The sequence below is a fragment of the Falco naumanni genome, chromosome 1 (assembly GCF_017639655.2).
Source record: "Falco naumanni isolate bFalNau1 chromosome 1, bFalNau1.pat, whole genome shotgun sequence".
Taxonomy (NCBI): Eukaryota; Metazoa; Chordata; class Aves; order Falconiformes; family Falconidae; genus Falco; species Falco naumanni.
In genome coordinates this window covers 7,625,041-7,652,418 of record NC_054054.1, presented here as the reverse complement: position 1 = coordinate 7,652,418, position 27,378 = coordinate 7,625,041, and the positions used below count along the sequence as shown (strand labels likewise).

At 41.0% G+C, this 27,378-nt stretch overlaps 1 protein-coding gene across 4 annotated transcripts; it reads right to left on the bottom strand.

Moving 5' to 3' along the window:
• Positions 1-318: 318 nt before the first annotated feature.
• Positions 319-25,426, bottom strand: HSPA4L (heat shock protein family A (Hsp70) member 4 like). Of its 4 annotated transcripts, XM_040613386.1 has the most exons (20): positions 25,063-25,426; positions 20,621-20,678; positions 19,120-19,260; positions 17,649-17,771; positions 16,063-16,162; positions 14,184-14,317; positions 12,946-13,190; positions 12,783-12,859; positions 11,444-11,595; positions 10,830-10,936; positions 10,306-10,439; positions 8,900-9,102; positions 7,469-7,516; positions 6,273-6,374; positions 5,609-5,746; positions 4,629-4,754; positions 3,374-3,481; positions 2,165-2,284; positions 1,461-1,622; positions 319-1,009 (listed from the first exon to the last, which is right to left on the bottom strand). In XM_040613386.1, the coding sequence occupies exons 1-20, from the start codon at positions 25,167-25,169 to the stop codon at positions 815-817; spliced, it is 2,580 nt and encodes an 859-aa protein (XP_040469320.1). In that variant the 5' UTR covers positions 25,170-25,426; the 3' UTR covers positions 319-814. The 4 variants fall into 4 exon arrangements, with proteins under 4 accessions (XP_040469320.1, XP_040469493.1, XP_040469575.1 ...); XM_040613559.1 differs by lacking the exon at positions 7,469-7,516; XM_040613641.1 differs by lacking the exons at positions 6,273-6,374; positions 7,469-7,516.
• Between the last annotated feature and the right edge of the window lie 1,952 nt (positions 25,427-27,378).

Genomic DNA, 27,378 nt, shown 5'->3' with positions numbered 1-27,378 from the left:
CAAAAGAAATGGAAATACTAACATGTGCAGTAAGACACTTCCAAGGGAAAACTATGCAACAATTCCTGTATATTATATCCTACCCCTTCATACTATTATCATTAGCATCGTCCTATCGTAAGCACAGTACGTTATGTACAGCGATGGGCACTGAGACCATTCACTTAACTGCAGCACGCGGCAGAGCCATCACGCTAGCATTTTGTAACTAAGATTGTTAGTAGTATGGGGATCTAAAAAAATGTTTTAAGCTTGTATTATTCAGTTTATGAAAAAGACGGTACAATTCTCATGGTACATCAACAAGATGGACTAGTATGCCAACTAACCTCTATTTTAATATTTAAATTATAACAATACAATAACTAGAAAAGGTCAGTGCTTCAAGTGACAAGTTTTGCCACTTCAATTCCAATATTTTTCCAAAATAAAGATGCAATTAGATCTACACTTGAGCATCAGTAGTGCAATACAGTATCCTTTCCTGAATAAAGGAGCTGAGGTTTATCCACAATAAAAGCTTTAAATAAGGTAGATTGTTGCCATTTATATATCAATTCTGTATGTTTGATATAAAATATATTGGGAAAGCTTAAACTGACTTATACAATCTACATTTGGCTAAAGCTCCACGTAAGCAGCATCAGTGGAAATGAACATCAGAGGTGTACATAATATAAAACACTTTCAAAACTACTCAGCAACAAATGACAGAAGGTTGGCTAAGAATAACTGAACATCTGAGGCATGTACCAGACAGAAAGAATGGACCCTGTGGTTACTTGCACTATTTAAAGTAAAAGAAATGCAAGAGTTAGTCCACTTCCATTTCTCCAGGTGGTTTGGTCTGCTGAGAGTTCTCCTTCGCTGGTTCAGGTTTTGTTTCAGTACCGCTCTGTCCATTCACTGGTCCATTGTGTTCACCGTTAGCTTTTGACTGCCCATCATTGGGAGGTTCTATCTTCGGTTTGGGTTTGTATATAATGGGATTACAGAAGCTATCCAATTCCTAGTTGTGACAGAAGTGAGACAGCAAGTTCATTTCATGGCACGGTAACTGCACAAAACTATGTCTCAAATATATTCCTGGTTCATAATGACCCGCAGTTTAATTTTTAAGGACTAGGCTCTTCAGTTCTATCAAATCTAGAAACTTAAAATATTTTAAGATCTCTCACTAGCCGAAACCTTCCAGTCTGTAAAAGGCCAATATGGCAACCCACTCCCTAGCAAGCCTGGTGCTGTAACTCAGGACATTCTCAGAAGGCTTATGCAGAGGTATGGCTGTAAATCATGAAGAGCCAGAACTAAAAATCGATAGAACTGCTGCTCCCTCTGTATGGATCTTTTAATAGCTTTAAAATCTCTGAAGATTTAACATTCTAGCTCAACACAAAGGCCAAAATCTTGTTAAGGAAAAACTTATCAGAATGCAACAAATGTATTTTATTTTTTTTTACCTTAGATTTTGTCAGTATTTCTGCCACCTTAACAACTGGATCCTGAGTTAGACTTAGTTTGTTCTGGGCATTCATTTTGCTGTTCAACCAATTCATCGCCTCGCTGATGTATTTCTCAACTTTTTCCATGTCAGCAGGATCTAGGTGATCATATTTTTCATCCTAAGGGGAGAGATATTTATACCACCGATTAATTTGTGCTTCTCACTCAAGTAAGAATTCCGTCAACACATAATTAAGTAGGGAAACATTGCTACAACCTGACACAAGTAGTTTCAACAAGCATTTAGTATGAAGAACAAGACAGACAGGACATTTTTTTTAGTAATTTGAAATTTTGATCTGCAGTGCACGCTGCTGAAGCACAGGTTAGTAATGAAGCTGCAAGGAAAAGAAAAGCACCTAACATTCAGTGTAGTTTGTGTAACTAACCCCAGTAAGACTTCTGAGTTATAGAAACTATGCTAACAGCCATAACTCAAGATATCCATTTCAAGTGGTACAAGCCATAAAAAAAAAGTTCTTATCAAGAAACCATTTTTGCTAGCAATCCAGAGCTGTTTTAGAAGTTCCTGGAGGAGAAGTCAACAGCCATTTTAAAGGAGCTTAACAGGTAATCTTAAAGGATTTTTTTAAACGCAAAAGACTCTACAGCCAAGCTCAAAAGACCCATAATAGTTCATTCCCTAAGTAATTAGCTTTACCTTATTTTTGTATGCTTCTACTGCTTTCATAAGGAGCTGAATCTTCTTTCCCAGTTCATTTAAAACTTTTGGTCTCTCTTCATGTTCCATGTATCTTTCCTGAATAGGCTGTCCAAATTTCTGGAAACAAACACAAAGGTCTTGAAAAAGACAGTTTTACTTTAGTCTGGTCCAAGAATAAAACATGGCATCATTAGGAAGGCTGCCTTAACACCTTTTCTCACCCATCCAAGAGGTTAAACTTTGCATTTTGCTTTAGAGTACAACAAAAAGCAGCCCAGAAGCTTAAACACGGGAGTAGTGCCTGTCCTTACTGTGCTTAGTATTTTGTGGTTATTTTCAGCAAGAGCAGCATTTGGTACAATGCATTTGGAAGAAAAAACAAGACAGGATTTACACGGATGGTTTAATGTCGAAGTAGCTCATCTGGAAACTTCTCTGTTTTATTGTTTGTTTTTAACTTCTCTTGAATACTGGTATCCAGGCAAGCAGGCAGTTGCCAGGATCTACACTGCTGCTTCCGTCAGTTATCCCTCCCCCAAAAGAAATCAGACTCAAGAGAAAACAGCTGAGGCCCAAGAGCTAGAGACAAACTTATTATAGGGTAGCGAGTCATTCGTGAGAATTCATTTTCCTGTAAGAGAAAAATCTCAAGTATTCAAGTTTTTTTTGTCATTACTAATCCAATGATATAGTGGAAGCTACTGTTAAAGCACTTTTCACCATTTGTCATTAGATATTAGACCAAAAATTTTACAATACAGCTATAGAAGACTGCTGAAATCGTGAAAACCATAGCATATATACACTGGAGTGTAATTCTGAATACCTGGGAGAGCAGTCTCAAAAGCCTCTCAGATTGTAACAAGACTGACAGAAAATTCCCGTAGCAATTAATTGTCTTGTCACTAGTTCTAGACACTAAATGTCTGCTTCATTTTGACTGTATTCAAATTAAGAGCACAACTGACATTAAAACAAACTGTATTTCTCGTTCTAAATATTATGTTCATTTCATAACTCCGCTACATCCAGATGCAACCTGAATGTCCACACTCAAAAGTTAATGGATTTACATAACTCACATACGAATGTGCACACACATATCCCTCATTAAAAGAGCTCTGCATACTTAGCCATATTTATGTAAATGCTCCCAGCCCCAAAACACACACACGATTTTTCTAAAAAGTATCTTAAAAACCTTACTCTTAATTCCTGAAGCTTATCCATGTATACTTGTTTTGGCTGGTCCTCTCCGTCTTCATAAAGCCAGTTTTCTGTGTCCTCCAACATCAAGGTCAGCTTGTTTGAATCCTGTGAGGCAAGGTAGGGACACACTAGTTCAGAAGAGAACGCAACAAATGAGACTTCTCCCCCCAGCATGCAAAGAAACTCCCCTGCTCAGAAAAGACCGTTTCATCAGTTTAAAACATTCACAGTGACAGAGAAGGAAAACTAATTAATAGACTTCAAAGCCACCATCTTACAGAACGGCGAGAGAGGCAGGACAGCCCTACTAATCTAATTCGCAAGTAAAGTTTATGGGAATTACGTAGCTTCAGGATTGATTTTCTACGAAAGCATGCGCATCCCAAAATTCCCGCCTTTTATCTTGACATGGGAAGTTCTGCTTCTCAGGTTCTCCGACAGCAGGACAGAACAGACAAATACGGACAAGTACACAGATAGCTGATGTTGCAATTGTGGTAACTCGACTCTGCTGGCTATAACCAAAGATTTTATCTTAACTTTTTTAGAAATAAAATATCTATCCCCATAACTTAGGTAAAAGATTGCTTTTAGATTTTAAATAAACTCCTGATTCATACTGGAAGGGAGTCTGTGCTGCACTGCTGGGTTGCAAACCATGTAATCCAGAGAACAGACCCTAGAACTGCTGCTGGGCATTTGTTTCACCAACTGGTTGCTTGCATACCAGTCAATTTAGATGGCTGTTATGGAAAAATGTATATTGGACAAGTGTTCTTTCAATGCTGCTTTTGCAGAAGCCCAGTGTACAGCTTTCTTCTTCATCTTTTTCTTAGACTTTCAAGTGGGGAAAGAATCACGTCTCTAAGTTAGTGAAATTAGACAATAAAGCCCAGAGCTACAGACACACTAATTCTGCTCATTTTCATTTTATTCGTGCCCGCTCATGCCATTTAGAAGCTCATGGTGATCTGTCCTGCTTGCCTACCCCCACCACGGGGTTTTTTATCTTCTGCCTGCATCGCAAAACCTTCCTCACCACTGAGAAACTTCTCAGACAATAAAAGCTCTGCATCATTGCATGTCAAATGTCAGATGTAAGTGTAGTTTGAACTTCACTTCTGTGATTTTTAGAATACGAAACGCATTAGTAAGTCCCAGAGACCCCTGCAGCCTCCACGCAGCCACACTCAGAACTTCTAAACACAAAGAAATTTTTTCCAACAGCTGAAACACATAGGCAAGGTCTTACTTCTTCTGTGATGAATTTCTCATAGACTCCACACAGCTTGTCTCTGAAGTCATACACATACTCTTCAACAGCATTCTTCGCATCGTTCCTTTCTTTCTCAAGCTTGTCTTGCATCATCATTTTCCCCTAGGGTGGAGAAAAGCTTATTTAAAACTAAAAGCACTTGCGAGTGTCAAGCTTAATGATTACACTCTTGAAACTGTACCACAGAACTTTGCAGGAGCCTGCTAATTTGCAGTTACAGATTACAATATTCACCTTTGTCTAAGTCATCTTCACTGCAGGCAGAACGGCAACAGAGGAAAAAACAGTTCAGATTTGGAAGCTGTTTGGCAAGTGCTTCAACCTAAGTGGATCAGATTATCAATTATCAACCGACCAGCACAGCCAGGACTAGAAGACAAGTCTCGACTCTGGTTTGTAAGTCACTAGAAATCATCCTGCTCTACAAAAGTTATTTTGTATTTGATTCCGCAGACTGACCATCCTTCAGATAGGAGCTTATGCTGGTGAGATCTTCGTAGATACAATACCTAGAAAGTTCAGAAAGGATCCTCTGAAAGGTAAGTTTCCTACATGTAGTAATACTTTCCTGCTGACATAGGACTTGAAGGGCAAAAGCACGACAGAACTAAGGACACAGCTTCTGTAAGGCATCAAAACATGTGCAAATGCTACTCCCGACCAGTATTAGGTCAGTCAGCACACTGCGCAGCCTGTACTGGCAAGCCTTAGGCATCTTCTGCCTAAGAAGAGAATAGACACCAGGTAACAACAGGCTAATAGGTCAAACTCAGACATCTGGGTACTTAAATCCAATGAAACTGATTAGGTTTACCAAACAGCCCAACCAAATCAAAACCCCTTAAAGACAAACCCCCAGAAAATTCTACATTAGATAAACTTACGGTTGCAAATACTTTCTGGATAATTATTTACAGCGACATTAATTTGAGTGGTCATCTGTTCAGGCTGCTTACCTCATTTTCTATATAGCAATTGATAAGATCTTGTTCCAGTTGTCTGTAGAGGCTTGCCTGTATAGGTAGGTCAATACTCTTAACTTTTGCTTTAGCCTTCGGCTGGGCTGGATGATCTTGCTTGTCTCCAGAAGCGGTCTATAAAAAGATTTACACTCTTAAGAAACTTTCCAAAATAGAAATATTACTGCATTTATGCTTGACAAGACACAGATGAAACTAGTCGGACAGCTACAATTAATCATACGTAAATGAAGTACCTAATTGTCCTCCTGCTATTCAGAATCACCACTACCTTAGTTTTGAACCAAACTGGTGGAATTTCTTTAAACAAAGAGCTGTTGAGAAAACTTGTTCAAAAGCTAAAGGCGCAACACAGTCTTCTGCATAATGTTTCCTAAGTTCTCCTAGATTCCGCCTTCACTATAAACCTATGTTAAACAACAGAAACTTACTTCGAAGTCTTAATCATATACCATGTTGAAAATGAAAGTGCTACGGTAGCATTGCTAACTTAACCATTTCAGTCTAGCTGTGCTCCTCCAAATACAGTCCTGTGTTTTGCAACTAGTAAGATTAATGACTGAGAATACTGGGTAAAAAAAAAAAAGAAAAGTCTAAAGGAAGCAACATTACATTTCCTTATCAATAACTGAATACAAACTTTTGTTTCAGTTCCTGCATTTTCAGCTTCCTCATCTGCTTGGTTCTGTTGTTCAGCTTGATTTTTCTGAATACCTTCATCTTGATCAACCTGCATTTTATCCTAGAAAAAGAGTTACATAACTGAATGTAAAGAGTTGCTGTACAATTTAAGACTGACGTCAATTACAGTAGATGGCAGACAATATATGGACTTCAGAATCAATCTGAAGGATTTTTGATTCACCATGTTTAAACAGGCATTTTGATGTAGTACTTGTATTCATTTCTTTCTCAAATTAAACAAAAATCCTATTCTGCCTGTCCACTTGAAATAATTATGATGTTGCCATCTGTCCCCATTATAGAATTACACTAAGTCTTGTGAATGCTCCGTTTTAAATTAGAAATAAATACATACAGAACATATGCAAAGAACATTCTAGAAACACAGCACCAACATCGGCAATAACAACAGGTTCTCTATGGAACAGCCAGAACTTCAACCTCCTATCATTTTTCACCTGAACTTTATAAAGTTTTTAATCCAAAGCAGAAGTAACTTAGCCATTGTAATTGTTAATGGCATCTGTCTCACAGGACCATAAAAATTAGTTTCTGTAGTAGCCTCTTGGAGCACATGACCAATTATCTCCCCTCCCTGACACCCAAAATTAAGGGAGTTTCACTTAAAATTTGTCACCGATGCCCTATTCTAAATTTAAGGATCTTAAAGACATCACTTATCACTAGTGCTGATCACAAACAGTAACATAGCAGTGGGTAAGTCTGATATTTTTAGGATGACTCCAATACTTTGACATCCAGAGCATCAATAGCTAATGAGCTGTAACCAAAGTCTGAAAGTTCTGAGATTACAAGGAATTAAGATTCCTGGATTCACAAACTACATATGCATGTAAAACAATTTACTGTTAGTTCTGCAAAATACAGGGAAACGTTGTTTAAGGATTTCAAACTCTAGCACCAGTGTGTGGGTTGCAGTTTAGCTATGTTAATTGATTCAGCAGGTTTTTAATGACAGAAGCTGAAAACAAGAAGGCTACTTTTACCAAATTTAAGTTTTGTCACTTCGGAGTAGAAAAAAAAAATATCGTTTGCTGTTCTTACTGTTCACACAGAAAAGGCAACAACTGGAAGGAGCTGTTTTGCCTACGCAGAACAGCTAGAGGGGGAAAATACATATACACCACAAACCTCCTCCTCAGTGTCGAGGGCATCGTCCTCAATAGTGAAAGGTAATTGCTGACAAGCACCATTGTAAAACAAAAGATGTGTTAGATGAACGGAAGTACTGCAAATTGAAAGCCTGAGGATGGAAGCGGTTACTCTTGCCCTGAACAGAGGGTACTCCTCTTAGTACCTCCACAGGCAGCAGGCCTGTAACACTACATGCCAGCGACGGTACTTTCAACCATTTTTCACTTGCATACAAACACCAGATGCAGAGCACTCATCCACAGGGACGTGCATCACGTTTGGCATTTGAAATACGCTCTAATTCCTGAAAAGCAGTGTAATATTGAAGGAGTTGCTTGTATCAATTGCGTAGTGCTAACTGTGTAACCACTTGCTCCAATTCCTGTATTATATCCAACTGTAAAGGCTGCTACTTTTAAAAAGCTACACATTTAAAAAGATAATGACAGGAAACGCATTTGTCCCTTCCTCCTAATAAAGCTGCCAAGTGTTTGCTTTCTGTCCAACCTTACTCCGCAAGAAAACCTTCCCTCAGTGTGCCCGACAGCCTGCAAGACTGGTCACTCCGCCGAGCACTCTGCCATCTGCAGAAGGCAGCAGTAGTGGGCAGCAGCAACTTGCTTACTGCTTTACCCTCTTTTTCTCTACAGTATCGCCCCTCTCGCCCCCTCCCCGTGAGCTGTGACATAACCAAAATCCCAGGCAACAGAAGGGCACAAGCAAAAGGAAAGGCTGCCGAGGCTGGTGTGCCGTTCCCTGCTGTGAAGTGCTCCCTAGCACCAGCCCTCAGCTCCAGAAAGTCAAGTGTAACAGCTGCACCTCACTACTCTCAGTGATCTACTTCCAGCATGCAGTGCACTATCAGGGAAGTTGATCCTCCTTGCACTAGAATAGGACAACATAGTTTCCTTAATCCCTCAGTATTAATGACATTAATTTCCAGTAATTTTCCCCTATAGGCTTACACGCCATTGATACTTCAGTACAGTTCTTACATAGAAGTGCCATTAGTGTAAGAATGTTCCTGAAGAACAAGTCTTCCATATATAAAGAAACACCATATATTTTTTATTCCATTAAGGTGTAGTACTTGAGGAAAACCAAACTTTTAGCATTAATTTGTCAATCGATCTCACCGAGTATGTTGCCATTTGGTAGCAACACTAGATAATGCTAAGACTAGTAGAGAGATGGTAAAGAACAATGAAAAAAAATTTTTAGAATCTGGGTTTACATTCATTTTTGCTTTCTTAGCACCACATCACCAGTACTTTAATAAAAACCATGAAGAAATGTGTTACATAACTGAAGAAATAATTTAAGGGTGGAGAAACAAAAACTGTCAAAAGCTACACACTATGTTTTAATCTCTAATTATTGGCTTTCGTCAGAATTACAAGGAGTGTAGATATTTACAAGTTTACATACCAGCTCATCATCTCTGCCTTGGTTCTTACTTGATGATTCAGTGTCCATAGGTGTGTCATTGTGATCTCCCTCTACGTTCTGCTTCTCTATTATAGAAGCGTTAGCCACGCTGAAAAGGCCATGAATATTGACACGCACTTTAACCTTCACTTTGGAATTTTCACCATCATGTTGGGGACCAACATTCTGAATAGTGAAGCGCCCTTGAGAACACAAAGATGGTTTTAATTGTTCAAAAAATAGTGAAAGAGGAATAAAAGAAATAAAATATGTTGCTGGAAGGGTGTTAATATTAATAGCATCTTAAACTAATTGGAAACCTCCTTCTCAGTTGTCAATTCTACAATGTAAGCCACAGCTAAAGGAATTAAAACCCGATTCCCCAATTATCAGTTAACTAGTAAGATTGTTTAGCTTTATCTGTGTTTCATAAAAAATGTCAACATCACACTTTATTAGGCATTTTACTTCCCTGTTGACTTCTCTAACCATCCTCCTAGAGAAACTACTCTGATTCATCTTGAATTGTTTCTTTCATCCACATAACTCAAACTTTGCATTGAAAAATAAGATGTTAACAAAGATAAACCATTCTGTTTGAATTTGGTAATGTGGTTGTACTACACACTTTGGGGAACAAACAGTGCTTATCAAAGCTTCTGGAAACAGACTGACACCTTGTTTGCAACTTGCTGGAAATCTAAGTGTAAGTGATGCAGACTGTGCACACCTAAAGGAGAATCCTCTTTCCTAAAGACAATAGACTCCTTGAACAGACAGCTAAACAGGCAGTACCAAGTTTCTATCTGATTCATAAATCAGTAAATAAAATTGTGAATTAGCCTAAAGACCCAGAGGAGTCTACTAATAAGTGCAAGTAAGGTAGTATTAACTATCAGGAAACTTACTCATACCATCTAATATTTTAGGCTCTACTACAGATGCCAAAGTTTAGGAAATGCCTATCTTGTGTGTTCTCAGATTAACAGAAAAGAGACATGACAGATACCTGTCTCGACAGAACTGTCTACTGCTAACTGCTTCTTTGATCCGATTTCTTTGAAAAATCCAGGCTGGCGAGCATGTAAGATCCTTATCCATTTTATAGAGGTTGAAAGAACCAGACAGTAGAGTACTGCACTTATTGTACTTATTTTTTTTTAAATCATTCAGAAGCAGTGAAGACAGACAGATACTAAAGAAAGCAGATTTTTTTTTTTTTAAGGAACTGCCAAAAGATGTTGATACTGCCTGATCACTGCATCTACACCAAGAAGAATGCACAGAGCTTTTCTAAAGAACCTAGAAAATATGGAAGTTAACATCTCAAAAAACCCCAGGAGAACCACTTTTCTCATCATCAACAACAGGAGTTGGGTGTGGGATTTTTCTTCACCTGTCCTTACCTATTCTGGAATCAGGATAAGGCACTTCATGCGGATGGGTATAGTACGCTTCCAGGTCAAAAGGCTCCTTCTTGTGGAAAGTAATTACTTTTGAGAATGGAGCAGCATGGTTCTTACTGAAGACTTCACACTCCCTAAACCAGTAAAATATTAAGTAAGGTTAAACCACTGAGCGTAACATAATGGACAACCACAGTCAAGGTATGTTAATCATCAGCAGCCATGCTAGCCAAGCAGCTAAGTAACTTCGTTTAAGCCAGTTTATGACAAGAGTTGCAGGTTGAAGACCTGTGGGTCTCAAAGCTGGACTATGTATTCTATGTCACACTTCAATATTAAGCAACTTCTACCAATGTTTTTTAGTTACATGTATCTTCAATTATTAAGCAGTAATCAAAAGAAGAAAATTAAAACTGTTCGAGTAGATGACAGCTTCAAGGTCTGAGGCCTGATCTTTCCCATAGCTCAACACTTTCCTTTATGTACACAAACGCGCACTTTTTAGTAGGCACCACAGAACCTACCCTGTTCCTTCTTCGTAAGACGATTTCCATCTCAACGTTACAGAATAAGGAACAACATCTGTGATGGAAAATTCACGCACTTTAAAAGCTGGGGAAAGAATTGCACACTAGAAAACAAAGACCAAAGTTTTATTATATCCAGGCAGTCAAATAAATAGCAAGTAAAATAATTAATACCTAAGTGCAGAAAGGCTACAATTCACATAGAGGTCCTGCTTATCACAGAATTCTTAACAGAAACTTCCTATGCTTAGTACGAAATTAACTGAACTGAAAGACTTAAGTAATAGTAACAGATGCTACTTCCCCAGTGACTGTCAGTAAAGATACGCAGCAAATCCTCCAAATGACTACATGGTAGTGGAACAGTGCAATGTGGGTCATCAAATTTAACAGGTCTCTAAGACAACCATCCTTCTAATGACACAGCCACAAAAAATTAGTACATGTAATACAGTAATTTCTGACATAGTTATTGCCACCAACTGTTGAAAGAAAAGTAAGACTCTACATCTTCTTTCAGCTATAGTACCTTTTGCTTTTGGTTAGTTGCATTTCATTAGTACATGATGTTAAAGAAGCAATACTTTTAAGTTTAGTTTTTATAACTATACCTGCAAGGCACAGCCTCTTGCAACAGCTTCATCAGCATTTAGCGTGGTGCTTATCTCTTTACAGAAAAAGCTAGAGATCTGTTCCTTCACTGCTGGAATTCTAGTAGCCCCACCTACTATTTCTATACTGTAGATATCTTCACGCTGAAGTTCTAGAAAAGAGAGCGCATGGCCTTAAGTTATCATCAAGATACCAAAAAGCTGTCTTTGGACAATCAAGAAATTAGGAGTTCTCTTATTATCTAGACACTGTGACAAGCGCTGAATATATTCAACAGCTGACAAGGTCTTTAAAATCAGATTTGTCATCATGTGTGCTATTCAAACTCTTTGCCTCTCCTGCAGGCTACAGTTTTCTGATTGCACTAACCTGGAAAATGCAGAAGCCAAGCACCAATGAGGACAGCTGTTCTTTAAAATGCATTGTCCATGTGCATCCTCCTTCTGGTGTGCATTAACTCCAGAGTGTGAAATGAGGTTTTCTTTGGCAGCCCTGCACTACCGGACAGTACCTCACCCCTCCCAAACAAGAAAGAAATGAAACCTAAATACACCTCATTTTATGTCTACTTTCATTTGGTTGCCAATACAGAAAAGCAAAACCCTTAACTAAAAATATACAATATTGGACTGTGCTTGCAGGCTAGCTTTTTAATTCTGAACTCAAGAAGTGATCTCAAACAACTGAGAGTCCTTGAACAGCTCTACTCAGCAGTTATTCAGGTTCTTACTTCCTGTATCAGCTATCTAGCCAAGTCACAAGATATGCAGATTTCTTCCCTTTTACTTGAAGATGCTAGAATTGGAGAGTAAAACCTTTCCCTGTGGAAGTCTAACTCTCTGCTCTACACTACATTATGCAAAAGAAAACAAAACAAAAAAATTGTTATTTGCACATGCTTCAGAAAATTTATTTCAAGAATATACTGCCAAATTCTCAGGTCAGTGAGGACATGTATGTATCACACATGGAACAGGCTGGCCAGACAGTTGCAGTAAGGAGAAATAGTTTTTCCCGTCATAGTTTCAGTTTGGTTGCTTTGTGTTTTGAAATAAAATAATCTTTCAGGGCACCAACCTTTTCCATTACACAGGGTGAATGAGGGTCAATAAACCAAGGTTGCAGAGTGATACGTGTGCTAAATGAGGCAGGAATGGGATCATGCATACATGACAAGCACATGAATGGAACTTACATTTAACTTTTCAGTACTTAGCTTTGCAATTCTAATAAATACAAAAATATATTAAAAAGATAATCATTAAAGAGATCTAGGATAACTGGATTACTAGTTACTTTCTTGAACCAAAAGCGGCACCTAAATTAACTCCTACTTACTAGCTTGATCCATGGCTGCTCTTAGGGGAGGTTCCACTCTGGACAGAAGGGCAGCACACAATTGCTCAAACTGAGCTCTGCAGGAACAGGGAAAGCGGTTCACATTACAGGACAGCTTAGAGACCGCACTTCGCTGCACTTCAGTGAAAATAACGGTCAGTACCTGTTCATCTTACTGGAGACGTCAAGGTCATTCATGAAGCACTCAATATTGAGTGGAAGGTCAGATGCATTTGCACTCATAAGCTTCTTTAATTTTTCACATTCCTGATACAATCGCAGCAGTGCTCGGGGATTCTCTTTTACATTCAATTTGTATTTTGTCCTAAATTCTTCAGAGAAGTAGTCTACCAAAGCCTCATCAAAATTCCTACCACCTACAAAAGGGTCAAAGGTAGTAGCCAAGACCTGCACAGAAGGGAAAGAACAAAGAATCGAAGTTATTAGACAATGTTAGCTCAGGTATAGGGATAGCTTTCCTACAGACACCAGTTTCCCGAGTTAACACCTGTAAAAACAGAGGTTTGAGATGGGAAAATTTTATGTGGTTTTCTCACCATCTTCTATGCAATTGCCAGACAGAACAACTTCAAAGGTCACTCAATTATTTAGTATTTTATTTGTGGAGGGAAGAAACTATCACATCTGCCATGCTATTTTCTACCATGCTGAAAGCCTCTACTCTGTTTACTAGCTCACTGAAGAAAAGGCAGGCTAGGATAGCTTTTTGGTCATGCTATTACTAGTTCTGTGTCATTACTTGAAACAGAAAAACTCTTATAGTCTTCCACGTGACTTCAGATGACTACATTTTGCTACCAAAGTTTATAAAAAATTCAGCTCACAGCCAGTGAGCAACATCAGTAGCTCACAAAGTCTCCAAACCAGGAAGTGAAGACTGTTCAGTTTTACTTCACATCTTACTGAATTTAGATTTTGAACTGGTGTGTTTTTTTTGTGAGTTTTTTTTTTTTTTGGTTGTTTTTTTTTTTTTTTTTTTTTGCCTGGGTGGCAATAAAAAAAAAAAGTCACAGAACAATTCGGGGAGTTCAACAATTTCCCGTAAGTCATTCAGCTGCACAACTACAACATTTCTGAGACTACCAGAATATGCAAATATTTCAGTGATATAACATGGCACAAAAACTGTGCAGTATACTTAACAGTCAAGCATTTTCAAAACAGACTTTGGGATACTTCATTTCTGCATTTTATAAAAACAGATTTGCTAAAATGGCCAAAAAATAATGAAACTTTTGTATTCCACATTTTGAATATATTTGCTAGAGGCATTTATTTAGTTAAAAAAATAATCTTTCAGCAGAATAAATAGTATTTTGAGTATTGTTCAATTAAATACCTCAAGAACATGGAATTTTACTGTATGACTTTAAACCTTACCTTCAGTTTTCCCTTGTTAAAAGCACAGATTGAAACCTGATACGCAGAATGCCCCATATCTACAAAGACAACATTTCTTGGCTTCTCTTCCAAGGCTGGCAGGTCTTGCTTGTATATTCCATAGGCTAGTGCAACTGAAAAACACCAACCAACAGAAGGTAAGAGAAAGCCGTATACAGCTGTCAGGCACACATTAAAAGCTCTACCAATAGATACACACTACTTATGTTTACTCTTTCTAAACACCTCCATTACTTTGCTCAAACAGAACATAAGGGTCAAATGGATCACAAGTGTTATTTTCATTTCTGTTTGATTTATAGTAAATTACCTCATGTTCATTCATGTAATTGACATTTAAGTATTCTGTATTACCTAACATCTCTTTCCAACAAGAACTGGATGCTGTGTACCTTCAAAGCACTAACTTAAAGTCAGCAGCACATATGCCTTCATAAATTTTAAGTTTTTAGACCCAGGATTTATCAGACTGGCTATTTTCCCTTTTGCTTAAGAATCACTGTCAATATATAAAGCAGCTCATCACAAAGCAAGTTAGCATTTTGAAAACACTTCTTTCACTAACAAGGGAAAAAACATGTCGAGTGAAGGTTTTACACTACCAAAGCATCACCTTTTATTTCAGTTCTGCTTGTAGCAAAATTACCATTGTAACGTGTGAAACTGCACAGGTTAAGTCTCATGCCTACACCTCTCCTTTGAAATGCCTTATTTTCAGTATTTTTTAGCTCAGCTTTGCAAAATTCAAGCATGCTCAAGAGAAAAAAATGGTTTAGACGACTAGTTTATATGAATCTAAGATTTCAATACCAGCATTCACTTTGAAAGTTTCGTTGAGACTTTCTAAAAGCAAACAGAATTTAAATCAAGAGAAAAAAAAAGTTACTGGTTTCAACAGCTCCAACTTTAGTTCCCATGAAGTGTTTCTATACCCTACCCTGGAATTCACCAAAACCATAAGAGGGGAGTAAATTACAGAAACAACAGCTACACCAGCACCAACAGGATTGCCACAATGTTAAACTGTCATAGTGCCACGGACACATGCTTGACAATGGGGGTATTTTGTAAAGTCATACAGTTCAAGTTGTTTCTAAATATGATCAGCAACACTGCTTTCAGAAAAAGCTCCATAAAAATGCTCTTTGTGTAGGGGAGGCTTTCAAAGCATATGTATATATTAAAAATGAAAAAAAATCTTTGGATTACACACTTAAAAATTCCTCTTCAATGTACTTCACTTCAAGTAAGTATTAGCTTGTGATAAAAAAGTACTTCTCATACTTCCAGATTTTCTTTTTTTTTTAACACCAGCACACCCATCTTCCAGTAAGCTACAAAGAAAATTAGAAGACCCCACTACACACCTATGTTAAACAATGTATTTACTGTAATCTTTCAGACAGATGCAAATTACATCTGATAATGCTGTACTATACTGTTATTTAATACAACAACTGAGAATTTAGGTCAGGTCCACACCCCAGCTGGACCAGCAGGAGACTGTGAAGCAGGCTCAGGCCTTCCTGATACAGCTGCTGTAGCTTGATGGTACAGCTGAGAGGTAAGGACAGATACCAGCTTTATTTCAGAAGCAGAGCAGCTATTTTCAAGTGGCCCTGTATTCAGGTTAGCCAACCTGAACTCTCACCATGTCTCATAAGTGCTGAGCACCACCCCACCAAAACGGTTGCTGTGTATCCAGTTCCCAAGCTGGATTGGGCAGTACTAACCTGGATAGCTTTTTCCCCAAGCTTCTAATTGTGTAACAGGAGTATGTCATCACCCTCACAAATTCAGTAGTCTGAATAGGTTAAAAAAAAAAAAAAAGCAAAAAGCAAAATTTGTTGCCCTTTACCTGCTGTAGTTTCATTCATCAGCTTCAGACAATTTAATCCTGCAATCTGTGCAGCTGCCATTACAGACCTTCTTTCAGCATCAGTGAAGAAACTGGGTACCTGTTTCCAAAAGTAATTACGTAGGATATTATGAAATACGGACTTTTTAAAGAAGTCAGACTTACCCATTAAGCAACCCAATAAATGTCAGTACCACAAGAAACTGTTTTAAGGTAACCTCAGATTAATAAGGCAGTCTAATAAACAGCTATGTAATTCATTTTAGTGTATATTTTAATTAAAATGTCAAAACATGACGAAAGTGGAGTGACATCCAGGGTTGTTTTAAACAAAAGTAGATTTAAGCACTAAAACCAAAAAAGTTTCTTCAGATTTTTCTGTTGAGTCTTTGATCTTAAAATCATTACCAGTTCCTAAAAACATTTGTGCACAACAAAGTCAACACAATAAATATTCATACATAGCCCCAAAATAAGTTGCTGCATAAGCACTACAGCAGTGCTGGAACCAAACTCAGAGCTGAACTACGCTTTGTGTTACGACCAAACCTGTATCCATTTTTCAGTTATCACCTCTACCACAGCGCGCTACAATACTCAGTTCCACCGAGAACAGCCAAAGCGCAGCCGGAGCCCGTTTAGAAACTGGCTGCATCAGCCCGCATGTATTTTCAACTTCAGTCAAGCTTGAGACACAGAACTACATTCTTAGTTTATTTCACGAGCTACCATTGTGGGGTATTACCAAGGATCCTTATTTGTGTGGGAGGTATTCTCTGCAAGTGTCTTTGTATGCCATAAAGAAGCACAGACAGAGATCAAAGCGGATTTCTAACAGCTGAAGTATACAGCTTGCCAGTTTCCACGTCTCTCTTTGACAGAGAGAGGATAACCACAACACTGCATGCCCAGACTTCTCACCAGAGCAAGAGCAGAAGTGAAGCAATAAACAAAGACAACGTGAAGAGCAAACATTTAGAACTTCATATCAGGAACAAAACCTCATCTTCAAGCTCACCCCCCCACCATGGGGGATGGCACTAGCTAAAAAAACCTCAACGCAAGTAAACCAGTCAAATAAAAGCAACCTTTTCAAACAAATGTAGGTAGCTTGGGCTTCTCAAATTGCCAGTATGACCCTCAGAGCCACAGAATTCAGGCTACTCTCAACCACACTACAACCCAACAGTATTCAACTACACAACAACAAAGAAATTCAACGTGAATTTGGGAAGGTTCTTTGGAATGGAGGAAGATGAGCTTACATGTAGGACAGTTTGCATTTATCACAGGGACTACAGTAGCCAAGATTACTGTATGGAGCACTTGGAGTTAGCCAGTCTCGATCACCTTAAGTAGTAAATTCCTCCTGAAAACACACCCTTGATTTCACAAGTTTTCCATCTTCTCACACATGGTTACATAAGTATTCTACGTTGGTAAAACCCATAATAAAATCCCTTTTTTGGGGGATGCAATTTCTATCCACTACTTTTAACTCTTACCACTGCACCATGGCATAAATGGTGCTAGCTTACATAAAGTTATCTGTAGAAAGAATTGCAATAAATATATTACAAACTTACTGAAATCACACAGTCTGCCACTGGTTTCTTCAAAGCACTTTCTGAAGTCTCTTTAAGTTTGGCCAGTAACATTCCTGTAATCTGCTCAATTGCAAACAGTCTCTCTTCATCTAGGTATCTCACCTGAAAGACAGAATTGCAATTCTGTAATAAACCATCTCAACTTCTCTCCAAGATGTGCAACCTGAACATTTTTTGCAGTTTTGCGCATTGAGACCAAGTTTAACAGCAGATTCTGGACACGAATAACTCTCCATATCAACTAATGCTATGGATTTGTGCTACCTACAACAAATCGTAACAGTACAGTTTAGCTGAAAATTGTTGTGTGAAATGTAACACCTGAGTTCAAGGGGCTATTCACAATGCTTCAGTATTTTTTTAAATTAAAAAAAAAAAACACAACCACACAAAATCCCTAATACACATAGAGACACATTTGTCCTGTCACAAGCTAAAAATAAGTTTTGGAGTGAACCCAAGGAACATTTGCTTCCTGCAAGGATCACTCAGGCACATGAGGCAGGGAAGAGGCAAACAAGGCAATTCTAACAGTCCTGCCCTGTTCCAGCAACACATCTAGATCTTCAGCCTTCGTGTGAGCTTCCTTCTCCTGAACTCCTGACAGGCTGCTGTATCTCTAGCCATCCCAAACACTCTTGTGCAGGGAAACCTAGAAAGATGAGCAGCAGCTGTTTATACCAGCAATTAATGTGACTTTGGGAAGAACAGTTTCCAGCCACTTAGTTTGAAAGCAAATTAAAACTAACTTGTTCAGATTATGTCTTCACAGCGCTACCTTGTTTTCCTCAGAATTGGTCTGTGCATGTCTAAGACCTAAACTCAGATGAGACTAATAATCAAACACTGTAATTAGATGTATTTGAAGGTAAATCTAGTAAGGTAAGGTGAAAAGCTACTAATGTGACTATAGAAAGCCAATACAATTGATGAGAAACCTCAGCAGGTATCTGACAAAGTACAGGACTTGAGCAGATGTCACTGCAGGGAATTAAGTGTCCTCATCTCTTGGTAACAGCAGATTTATTACACAGTCCATTTTAATGAAGGGGAATGAGACCAACTTAACCTTTTTTGGGGGGAGTGCTGTTAAGATTTTATAGCATACCTGTACGGCAGATGACAACACTTTTTCACACTACTGTATTACTAGAAGACATGAGCATGTAATACAGAGCAAGTGCTCTAGATCTTCCTGAACATTTAAATAAGTGAATGAATTACAAAGAGAAGCAAGAAACACAGCAAAACTATGCCAAGGCAGACTCTGTGAATAATAAAGCTTTTATTTTACTGGTTATCACCTGACTTTTCTTCTCAAAATGATTAAGAATACATTTAGAGTTGTGTTAAGCAAAATGTAAATCAGCTCAAGTAGGAAGTTAAGTGACAGAGATCCAAAGTGCTCATCTCTACCACTAAAGATATTCCGCACAAAGCTCCAACTCACCTTTACTCCTACAGAGCCATCCGGCATCTTCTGAAGTTCATAGGGAAGCTTGGCCCTTTCAGCTTGTATGTAAGGATCTTCAAATGCTCTTCCATGCAGTTTTTTGAAACCATGTAATGTATTTTTTACATTTGTGACAATCTGTGGGAAAAGGTATTTTGTTTTTAATTACTCATGACATGTAGACTTTAGAAGACGATTTAGAAAGGAACTCTTGATATCTTGGCCTTAATGCCCATCCTGAAGACCCCTGCCAAGCTCCACGCATTTACTGGAAAGCAAAGGGTGGGGGGAGAGAAGTAACATCTATTTTTAATCTATGGTCTCCATTAAAAAAACTCAAATTTCCTTCACTTGTTAATACCCATCAGCTCGCTGCCATCAATTCTCACTGTGCTTTTTATTTTTAGAGCTTTCTGACACAGCATGCAATGTTTAAAACCATATTACATATTGTTGCAATGGCTGTCTGCAGGAACAAATGAAGTTATCACCTACACTAACCTTAAATGAACCTTTGAGAAATTAAGGCATTTCACTTCCTTTAAAGTTCTCCTCTAATTCAGATCCCATCTGGACATAAAGCCTTCCCACACCTATTTTCTCATTGGTGTTTCAATCTAATTACTTTAGGGACAGACTTTTAAAGTAAAAAAAGGACCAGAGCAAACACATCCTAACACAATGTTTAAGCTATCGAAAGAAATTACTCCAGCGTAATCTTCTCCAAGATAAACTAGTTTAAACAGCAAACTTCATAGCTGGGAGAGTACTGACAGGATACCTTCTCACCAGCAAACCTCAGGGGTTGAGCTCAGACAAGAAGCATAAAGTTTCTCCAAATGAAAGCGATAACAGCCGCTGCATACACTGTCTGCCCACGGCACCACCAGTGGGCTCCATCACCTTCGTATCTGCCAGGCAAATTTCCAGTTACCTAACTCTACCCTAAGGGGAAGGAAGTCCTCAGCACACTAACGTGACGCATGAACACAAAGAAAAAGGGTAAGACCCCATCTGTTTTGAATTTGTAGATTCACACTGGCTATTCTGAAATTTTACATATTTTCTTTCCAAAAGGAAGGCTTTCCTAGGTTGCAAGTGATTTTACAGAGGATGAAGAGAAATTTTACTTCTGTTCTAAATTCCAAATTGAGACAGTGCAGCATTCTTCCCTACCCCCAATGGAGATTTAATTCTGAACTCCATTCTTGCTGTCATGCATAAGCAAAAAGAAACATCTTTTACTGGGGAAGAAACATGGTTTTCTGTTTCTTCCCATTTTTTACTCCAAATGACAAAACAACACAGAAATAGCGTTTCAATTTCAATACAGGAAAATAGTGTTGAAGCAGTAACTATTACTGTGAAACATACACTTATTGCAGAAAATTTACTTGAAAGCAGAAATAAATATATCAACTTTATTCATTACTTTTCTTCCCGCAGTTCAAGAGGAGACAAGTTAGATAAGTAACATGAGAGTTACTGATCCATTTACCTGGCTCTTTGCTGCGTTCCCAATGGCCCGGGTCTTTGATCCTAAAGATATACATGCTCTAAATAAAAAACAATAAAACAGAAACTCAGGTTTAAAAGAAAACATCACAAGATAATTCCACGATACTTTAAAGCACCCACAAAAATTAAAGTCACAAAATACTGATACGGCATTTAACAACATTACTGCATGAAGCATCAGAACTTGGAGTGGAATTCCAGTTATTTTTTTCTTTGCAAATTAATTCAGAAACTACAAGCAACTGCAATTGTTTTCATTATAACTGCATTTACGGAATTCTTTAAAAGCTTACATGTTCTAGAGATCTTATCATGAAGGTAAGGAATTAATAGTTACTTTTGGGTCACAGGTTATAACCAAAGAAGCCTGTGACATTTGATTTTAAAACCTGAACTTCACCAATCAGGTCTTCTTGACTCAACAACCCTGGAAGTCTGACAGTACCACTGCAAGAGACATCAGCAACAATAATCGTAAGACAAAAAAAGTTTTTTTAAAAAAATACACACCCAAGGTAGCTAAACAGCCTAGTTCTACAAACTGTTGAGCGCTTCCTGTGCCTGAGGAGCCTGAGGCCTACTGGCAAACAGGCAAAAGGGGAGATGGCTGGCAACGGCTCCCACCCACCAAGCGCTTCGGAAGCTCCAGACTTCCTTGCAGCTTGCTTCTTCTCAGGTCACCACTGAGCATTCCTCTCAGCCTGGCCTCTGGCTCTAGCAAAGGTTGTCCCAGGTCCCCAGGTACCATCTGGCCACCTCAACTGCCTTTAGAAACCTTTTTTTTGTCAGTTACTGTTCACCACATCTTTGTTTTACAGATCTGAAATGTAACTCCTTCCCCAAAACAGAACAGATCAGGCTAAACCCATTCAGTAGGAAATAACAAATACAACCCTGATTTCATATGGTTCAAATTGTTTAATGAACGCGTAAAGGTCACTACAGTAGATTGCTTCCTGCCTCTTCGCCATCATCACAACAATGAGGGCACTGTGTGTAACTCGATAGTGTTATCTAGCAACCTCTTCTGCTGTAACACCACACCAAACATGCAAAACCTTCTCCACAGGTACCTGCTGCAAACAGACAATGCGTTACCCTACATCTTCAAATACGTACTTCAGCTTTCACAAACTGCTTTTAGAATTTTTCACGTCACTTCGCAGAATAGCTCCCAATTATACTTTGTAATAATTAAGTCAGGTAAGAGAGCAATTTAGAAAGGGTGCAAACAGTTTACAAGACATTTTATGGATAGGAACATACTAATGCTATAAATATCACAACTTTTTAGTTCAGGAATTTGACTCTGTTGACAGCATTACTTGCTAATACTCCTGCAAGGAGCACAAAGCATCAAGTCAAAAAGCTCCTCAGCCCACCATGGTTTACTTCAATTATGCAGTTCCAGCACCAGGGGATGAATGGTTTCTTCCTCCCTTGGCTGGGAAGCAGAAGTGTCAAGAAATAAAATGTGCCCTTCGGCTCCAAACACTTCAGTTGTATCCGAGACAGTCCTTTAGGAAGCACATCCACCATAAAGATGCAAGTGGGACAACTGAGCTGTCTCCCCGCCCACTACCCTTGGCCTGCTTTGAAGCCAGCTTCTGAGCAATACACAGACTTTTCTGAAGGTCGCAACTCTCTTCACCAGGACATTCCAAACCTCCATGCATTGTTTTGAAGAAGATACTATCTCACCATTTTAATTGTCATTTGTGATTACCTTAATTACACATGGTCTGAAAAAAAGTTACTGAAAATTTACGAGCTATCAACAATCAACCATTTTCCCACACCACCACAGTGGTGAGACAGAGCAGCTGAAAGCCATCTGCCATGAGAGTTCAACACGGCAGGCACACCAGCAATGCGTACAGCAGGCTTACTGGAGTTCCCAGTTCAGAAAAAGCCAGTTGCCAGTAAACATCCAAAGAGATGCTAAGGCCAAAAGCCTTAGAAAGTTTAAGTTATACTGAAACAGATGACTCCATGGCAGAATCTTTTTCCCTCCTAGAATTCTTGTGCTGAAGTTTCAAAGATGACACACGCTTTACAAACGCTAACAATCCCATGCCTTACATTACAGGAGGTAGGTTTTAGGCAAACAAAGGATCATCTGAATGTTTTAAACCACCAGGACACTGGATTTATGCCTAACAGTGCTGCACTAAATTGCGTTAATACGCATCTTCTGTAGATCTACACTGCTTTTGTTTGTAGCACTGAAGTATGCTTACACCAACACTGAAATGTTCACAGCAGTATCGCAGATACCCGAACCGGCTCCAAAAGTGGAAGCTGGCTGCATTAATTAGCCTTGCTCAGAAAGAACAATTAGCCCTGTAGAGGCACGGCCAGCCCTGTCCTATCTTTAGGACCTAACCCAGTATCTTTACATGGCTTAACACCACCACACTGCGCATAGGAGTGCACTAGCTTGTCCAGAGCTAGTTCAAGTATTTTAATACCACACTACAGAGACACAAACATTATCGCTCTGTATTTCTGGGAGCAAGTCCCAAATATTTGGGACATATCCAATCAATGTTAACCATTAGCAACTTCAAGTATTTAAGTGACGTAAGCGCCTCTATAGGAACATATAAATAAAGAGCTCATTTACTGCGTTGCTATGCATAATAAGCAGAAAACTTTTGATGATTTAAGAGTTAGATCTGCCTACATCACTCAAATCCTGTCTGAAGCAAGGTTTAGTTACTTTGATAAACTTCCCAAAGTTATAAACCTGTCATATTTCCATTTACTACGCTGGTTTTCCTTAAGACAACAGCATTAAAAAGGAAGTTCCTCATGTTCTCCTGTATTAAATTTTGGAGAAAGAGAAGAAAAAAACCAGGAAAAATGTCATTGAGGGAGATAACCACTGACTTGAAGTATCTGTGCACTCCAGATGCTACCTTACTAATTGTGCTTTAAACCCCTTTGATCACTCAGCAGGCGTCTCGAAGGTACAGTTCCTCAGACACCACAGAGAAAAATATTAAATGCAGGGAAACCTACGTGAAGCCTACCTGCAAAGAATGCACTCCAAGAACAGCTAAGAATTGGAAGTGCTCTTCAGCATATGGGGGAAAGAAACTACAGGTGCCCGAGGCTTCTTTGGGCAACAATTTCAGGGGTTTCCTTGCACAAAATTTGGAAGGTCCTGGAATTTCAGTCCTCGTGAAAACGTGTACAAGGATAACAACTTCCTGAGAGTTCACACAAGAAGTATATTTTTCGAAGTATTACAAAGAATTTTAAAGTATTCCTATTAATACAGGTAATATGCGTTTTAGCACTCAGTTTCTTTGTACTTTTAAAAACCTTTTTTTAGAAAGCAAAACAAAACCTGCATTTCTCAGATCAAAAAGACAGCAATGCTAAAGTTACTATAGCCTCACGTAACAGAAAAAGAGGTTTTTTGCTGTTGGCTGCAAATTCCTTTTTATGAAAGGAAGCACCATCCAAACCCCGTTTTTTTACGAGTATTATATGAATTCCTGAATCCTCCTTGAAAATTACGCACAGATGGAGCTCTAAAAATCCTAGACGGATCCCATAGAAACAGAAGGGAAGTATCTCCACCTACTCTTGCGTATCCCATCATCACGGCCGCTGCCCGCTGCTCTCCCCCACCCCCCACCCCCCCCCTTCTTGCAAGACCTCGGTATTCCACGGCCAGCAGATGCAGCGCGGTGCCAAGAACAGGTTTAAGGAAAGGGAACTCATCGCGCCACTTCCCTGTCTCCCCGGTGAATCAACGTCCTCCTCCTCCTCACCCGTCTCACCACCCCTCCATCATAAAATTGTTAATGAAAACGCTCCAAGCCCTGGCAACCGCTCTAGAGTTGGGGAAACACATGCACTTCCCTCACCGAGATCTTTGCTACGCGAAACGAAAGTATTACGGGCGGGTGGGGGGGGAGGGGAATGCCCATTGTGCCCGAGGGGCCGCGCGGCACCTCCAGCCCGGCGCGGGATCTCAAGGGCACGGAGGAGGCACAGCCCGGGGCGGGGGCAGGTGTTCGGCGGGGCCTCCCGCCCCGACACACGGGTCCCGCGCCAGCTCCACACGCCGCCCGTCTTCCGAGAAAGGGGCGCTCGCCCGTCAGCGGCGGCTCCTGACGGGCGGCGAGGCCGCGGCCGGGCGCTGGGCGGCACAGCCCGGCTCCTCTCCCGCTGAGGGGAAGCGGCCGGCGCCGGGCCGGGCCGTGAGAGCCGCGCCACGGGCCGCGGAGGGGACCAGGCCCTACGGGGACACGCGCGGCTCCACCCGCCCCGCCGCCCCGGGGAGCCCAGCGCCGGGCGCGGCGGGCTGAGGGCGGCGGGGCGAGGGGCGGCGGCGAGGGGGAAAAGCACCGGCGGAGGGGGGCTGAGCGGCCCGGCGGCGGGCGGCCCGGCAGCGCCGGTACTCACGGGGTGCAGCGGTCGCTGTACTCGTTGGCGATAGTCTCGATACCGCCGCTCCGCGCGACGCCGATGTAGCAGTTGAGGAAGCCGAGGTCAATGCCAACCACCGACATGGCTGCGCCTGGTGCTTCCCGCTCCCCGCCGGCCTGTGACTATCAGCGGCAGCGGCGACCGTCTGGGCTGCTGGGACCCGGCTCCTCGCCCGGCTCTCCCCCACTGCGGAGCACCGGCCACCAACCGGCAGTTGCTCCCCTCTGCGCAGGCGCGCTGTGCCGGCCGGCGGGGAATCCGCCAGGCGCCGGCTACGGCTTCGGTACTTTCCGGAAGGGCTCGGGCTGCGCTGGCTGCGGCCGACGCGCGTTCGAGAAAGATCTGGAAAGGGAGGGAGCGGGCGTTATCTAGAGCGACACCCCGCGCCCAGACGTCACGACTGCGGCGGGCCACGCCCACGCCCCCCCCTTAAAGGAGCCGGCGGGCGGCAGCGGCCCTCCCTCACCTGGCGGCAGTGGGGCGGGCGGCGCGGCCCGGCCTGCCCTGCCCAGCCCAGCCCAGCCGATCCCCAGCGCCGAGCGCTGCTGCCTGCCCTCGCCCACCATTTTAACACACGAGTTGGTTGCAACACAACGTAATTGAACGCGATTATAACAACCCAGTGCAATTACTGATGGGCAGAGATGAGGCCGGTTGGTATACCGTGGTGAGTCAGGTGCGGGCTGCGGGCCCCCTGCCGCCTGAGGGGCCCAGGCCTGCGGGCCCAGGGCCCTGCCTGCTCGCCACAGAGGTGCGGAGCGGGGCAAACACCCCCAGCTCCTGGGGGTGATGGATGGCTGGGGCACCTTGGGCACCCCCCGGTGCCCCACGGTGCGGGGTTAGCCCTGTGTGGGAAAGCCAGGTCGGCCATCAGAAATGAAACCCAGGCATTGGTGTCTGAAACGGAGCTGGGGATTGCTTCTGGTGCCAGGGACCGGCAGAGACTTCAGACCTTGAAGCCCCATCTATCCCCCTCTCGCTGCCAACACATACAGAAGAGCTGTCGCCAGTTTGTGCCTGCGTACTGCCAGAAGCACCCTCCTATTTGTCATTTTCCTCCCCAGAGAAGAGGTCTTGAAACCTGAGTATCCCTACTGCAGTTACCCCATTTTTTATGGGTGTCTTTTTTAAGTATGGGGGGCTGCAATGCTACAAAACATACCTATAGGCTTGAAAAGCTCTGTATTTTTTTTTTTTTACTTCTAAAAATGATGTCACCATCTCACACAGCAATATGACATCTTTCTGATGCAGCATGTGACACTGTGCTGCACAGTTTTGTTGCGCTGGAGAGACAAAAAGTAAGTGTTAAGCCACTGAACTAGATTTGCATCCCGTCAAGAGTTTCGATTCTCTCTCCCTTTGTTACTGTTTTCAATGGTGTACAGCCAGAGTTTTCCTGGTGAAGACGACAGAGGCTGTTTCCCTCTAAAACCTCCAGAAGCAAGAGAAGCCACGGTTAAATAGAGGTATTTGTAACACAACTATTATTTATTAGCACAACCAATTAACCACCTTGTTTTCCTTGCTAGTGTTAGGATCAGAAAGGCAAACCAGGTCCAGTCCCATCTGCAGGAGCTAGGGAGACAAATCCCAGCTTGGGTTTCTGCTTTGCTGTTTCAATCTCTGTTACAAAACCAGTTCTCGGTGATTCAAGGTATTGCAGCATCCAGCTTCTGCAGCACCACCCGAGGCTAACTCCTGACTGAAAAGAAACCTTGGGCCAAGAGATTATATGCAAATACTCCTGTGTGGCTATGCCACATTACTAAACCAGGCCCAGAAGAAATTGTGCAACCTTGCAGCAGGGGGACAAGCCATCGCTGCAGACGCACTGGCATATCTCGCATCTCAGCAGGATAAAGCAGCCTGTACACAGCTTCATGCTGCCACTGCAGCATTGTTTCTGGCAACCTGGCCAGCCGATTCCAAGCTGCAGTCAGGAACGTAGATGTGTGTGTCTACATGATAGCGACAAGGAAGTGCCAATGGACTTCTTCCTTGCTTTGTCAAGAGTAAGACTGTTAGGAGTTGGAGATAAGATTGTAAGCAGAGTAAGCCAAACTCAAAGTATTTCATAAAAGTCTTGTTTGTGTGCTTTGGTGTCATACTGATTGCCCAGTCTGCAAGTATGAACAGAATTCAGTGAAGTCAGATTAGCCACAAAGTTGCCTAAGCATATCCTCCCACAATCATCTACTGCCACTATAGCTGTCTTGGAATTGGCGTTGTTCAAGTCTTTGCAATTCTGGGCCTGTGGATCACATCTGTTTTTTTAGCAGCTAAAAAAAT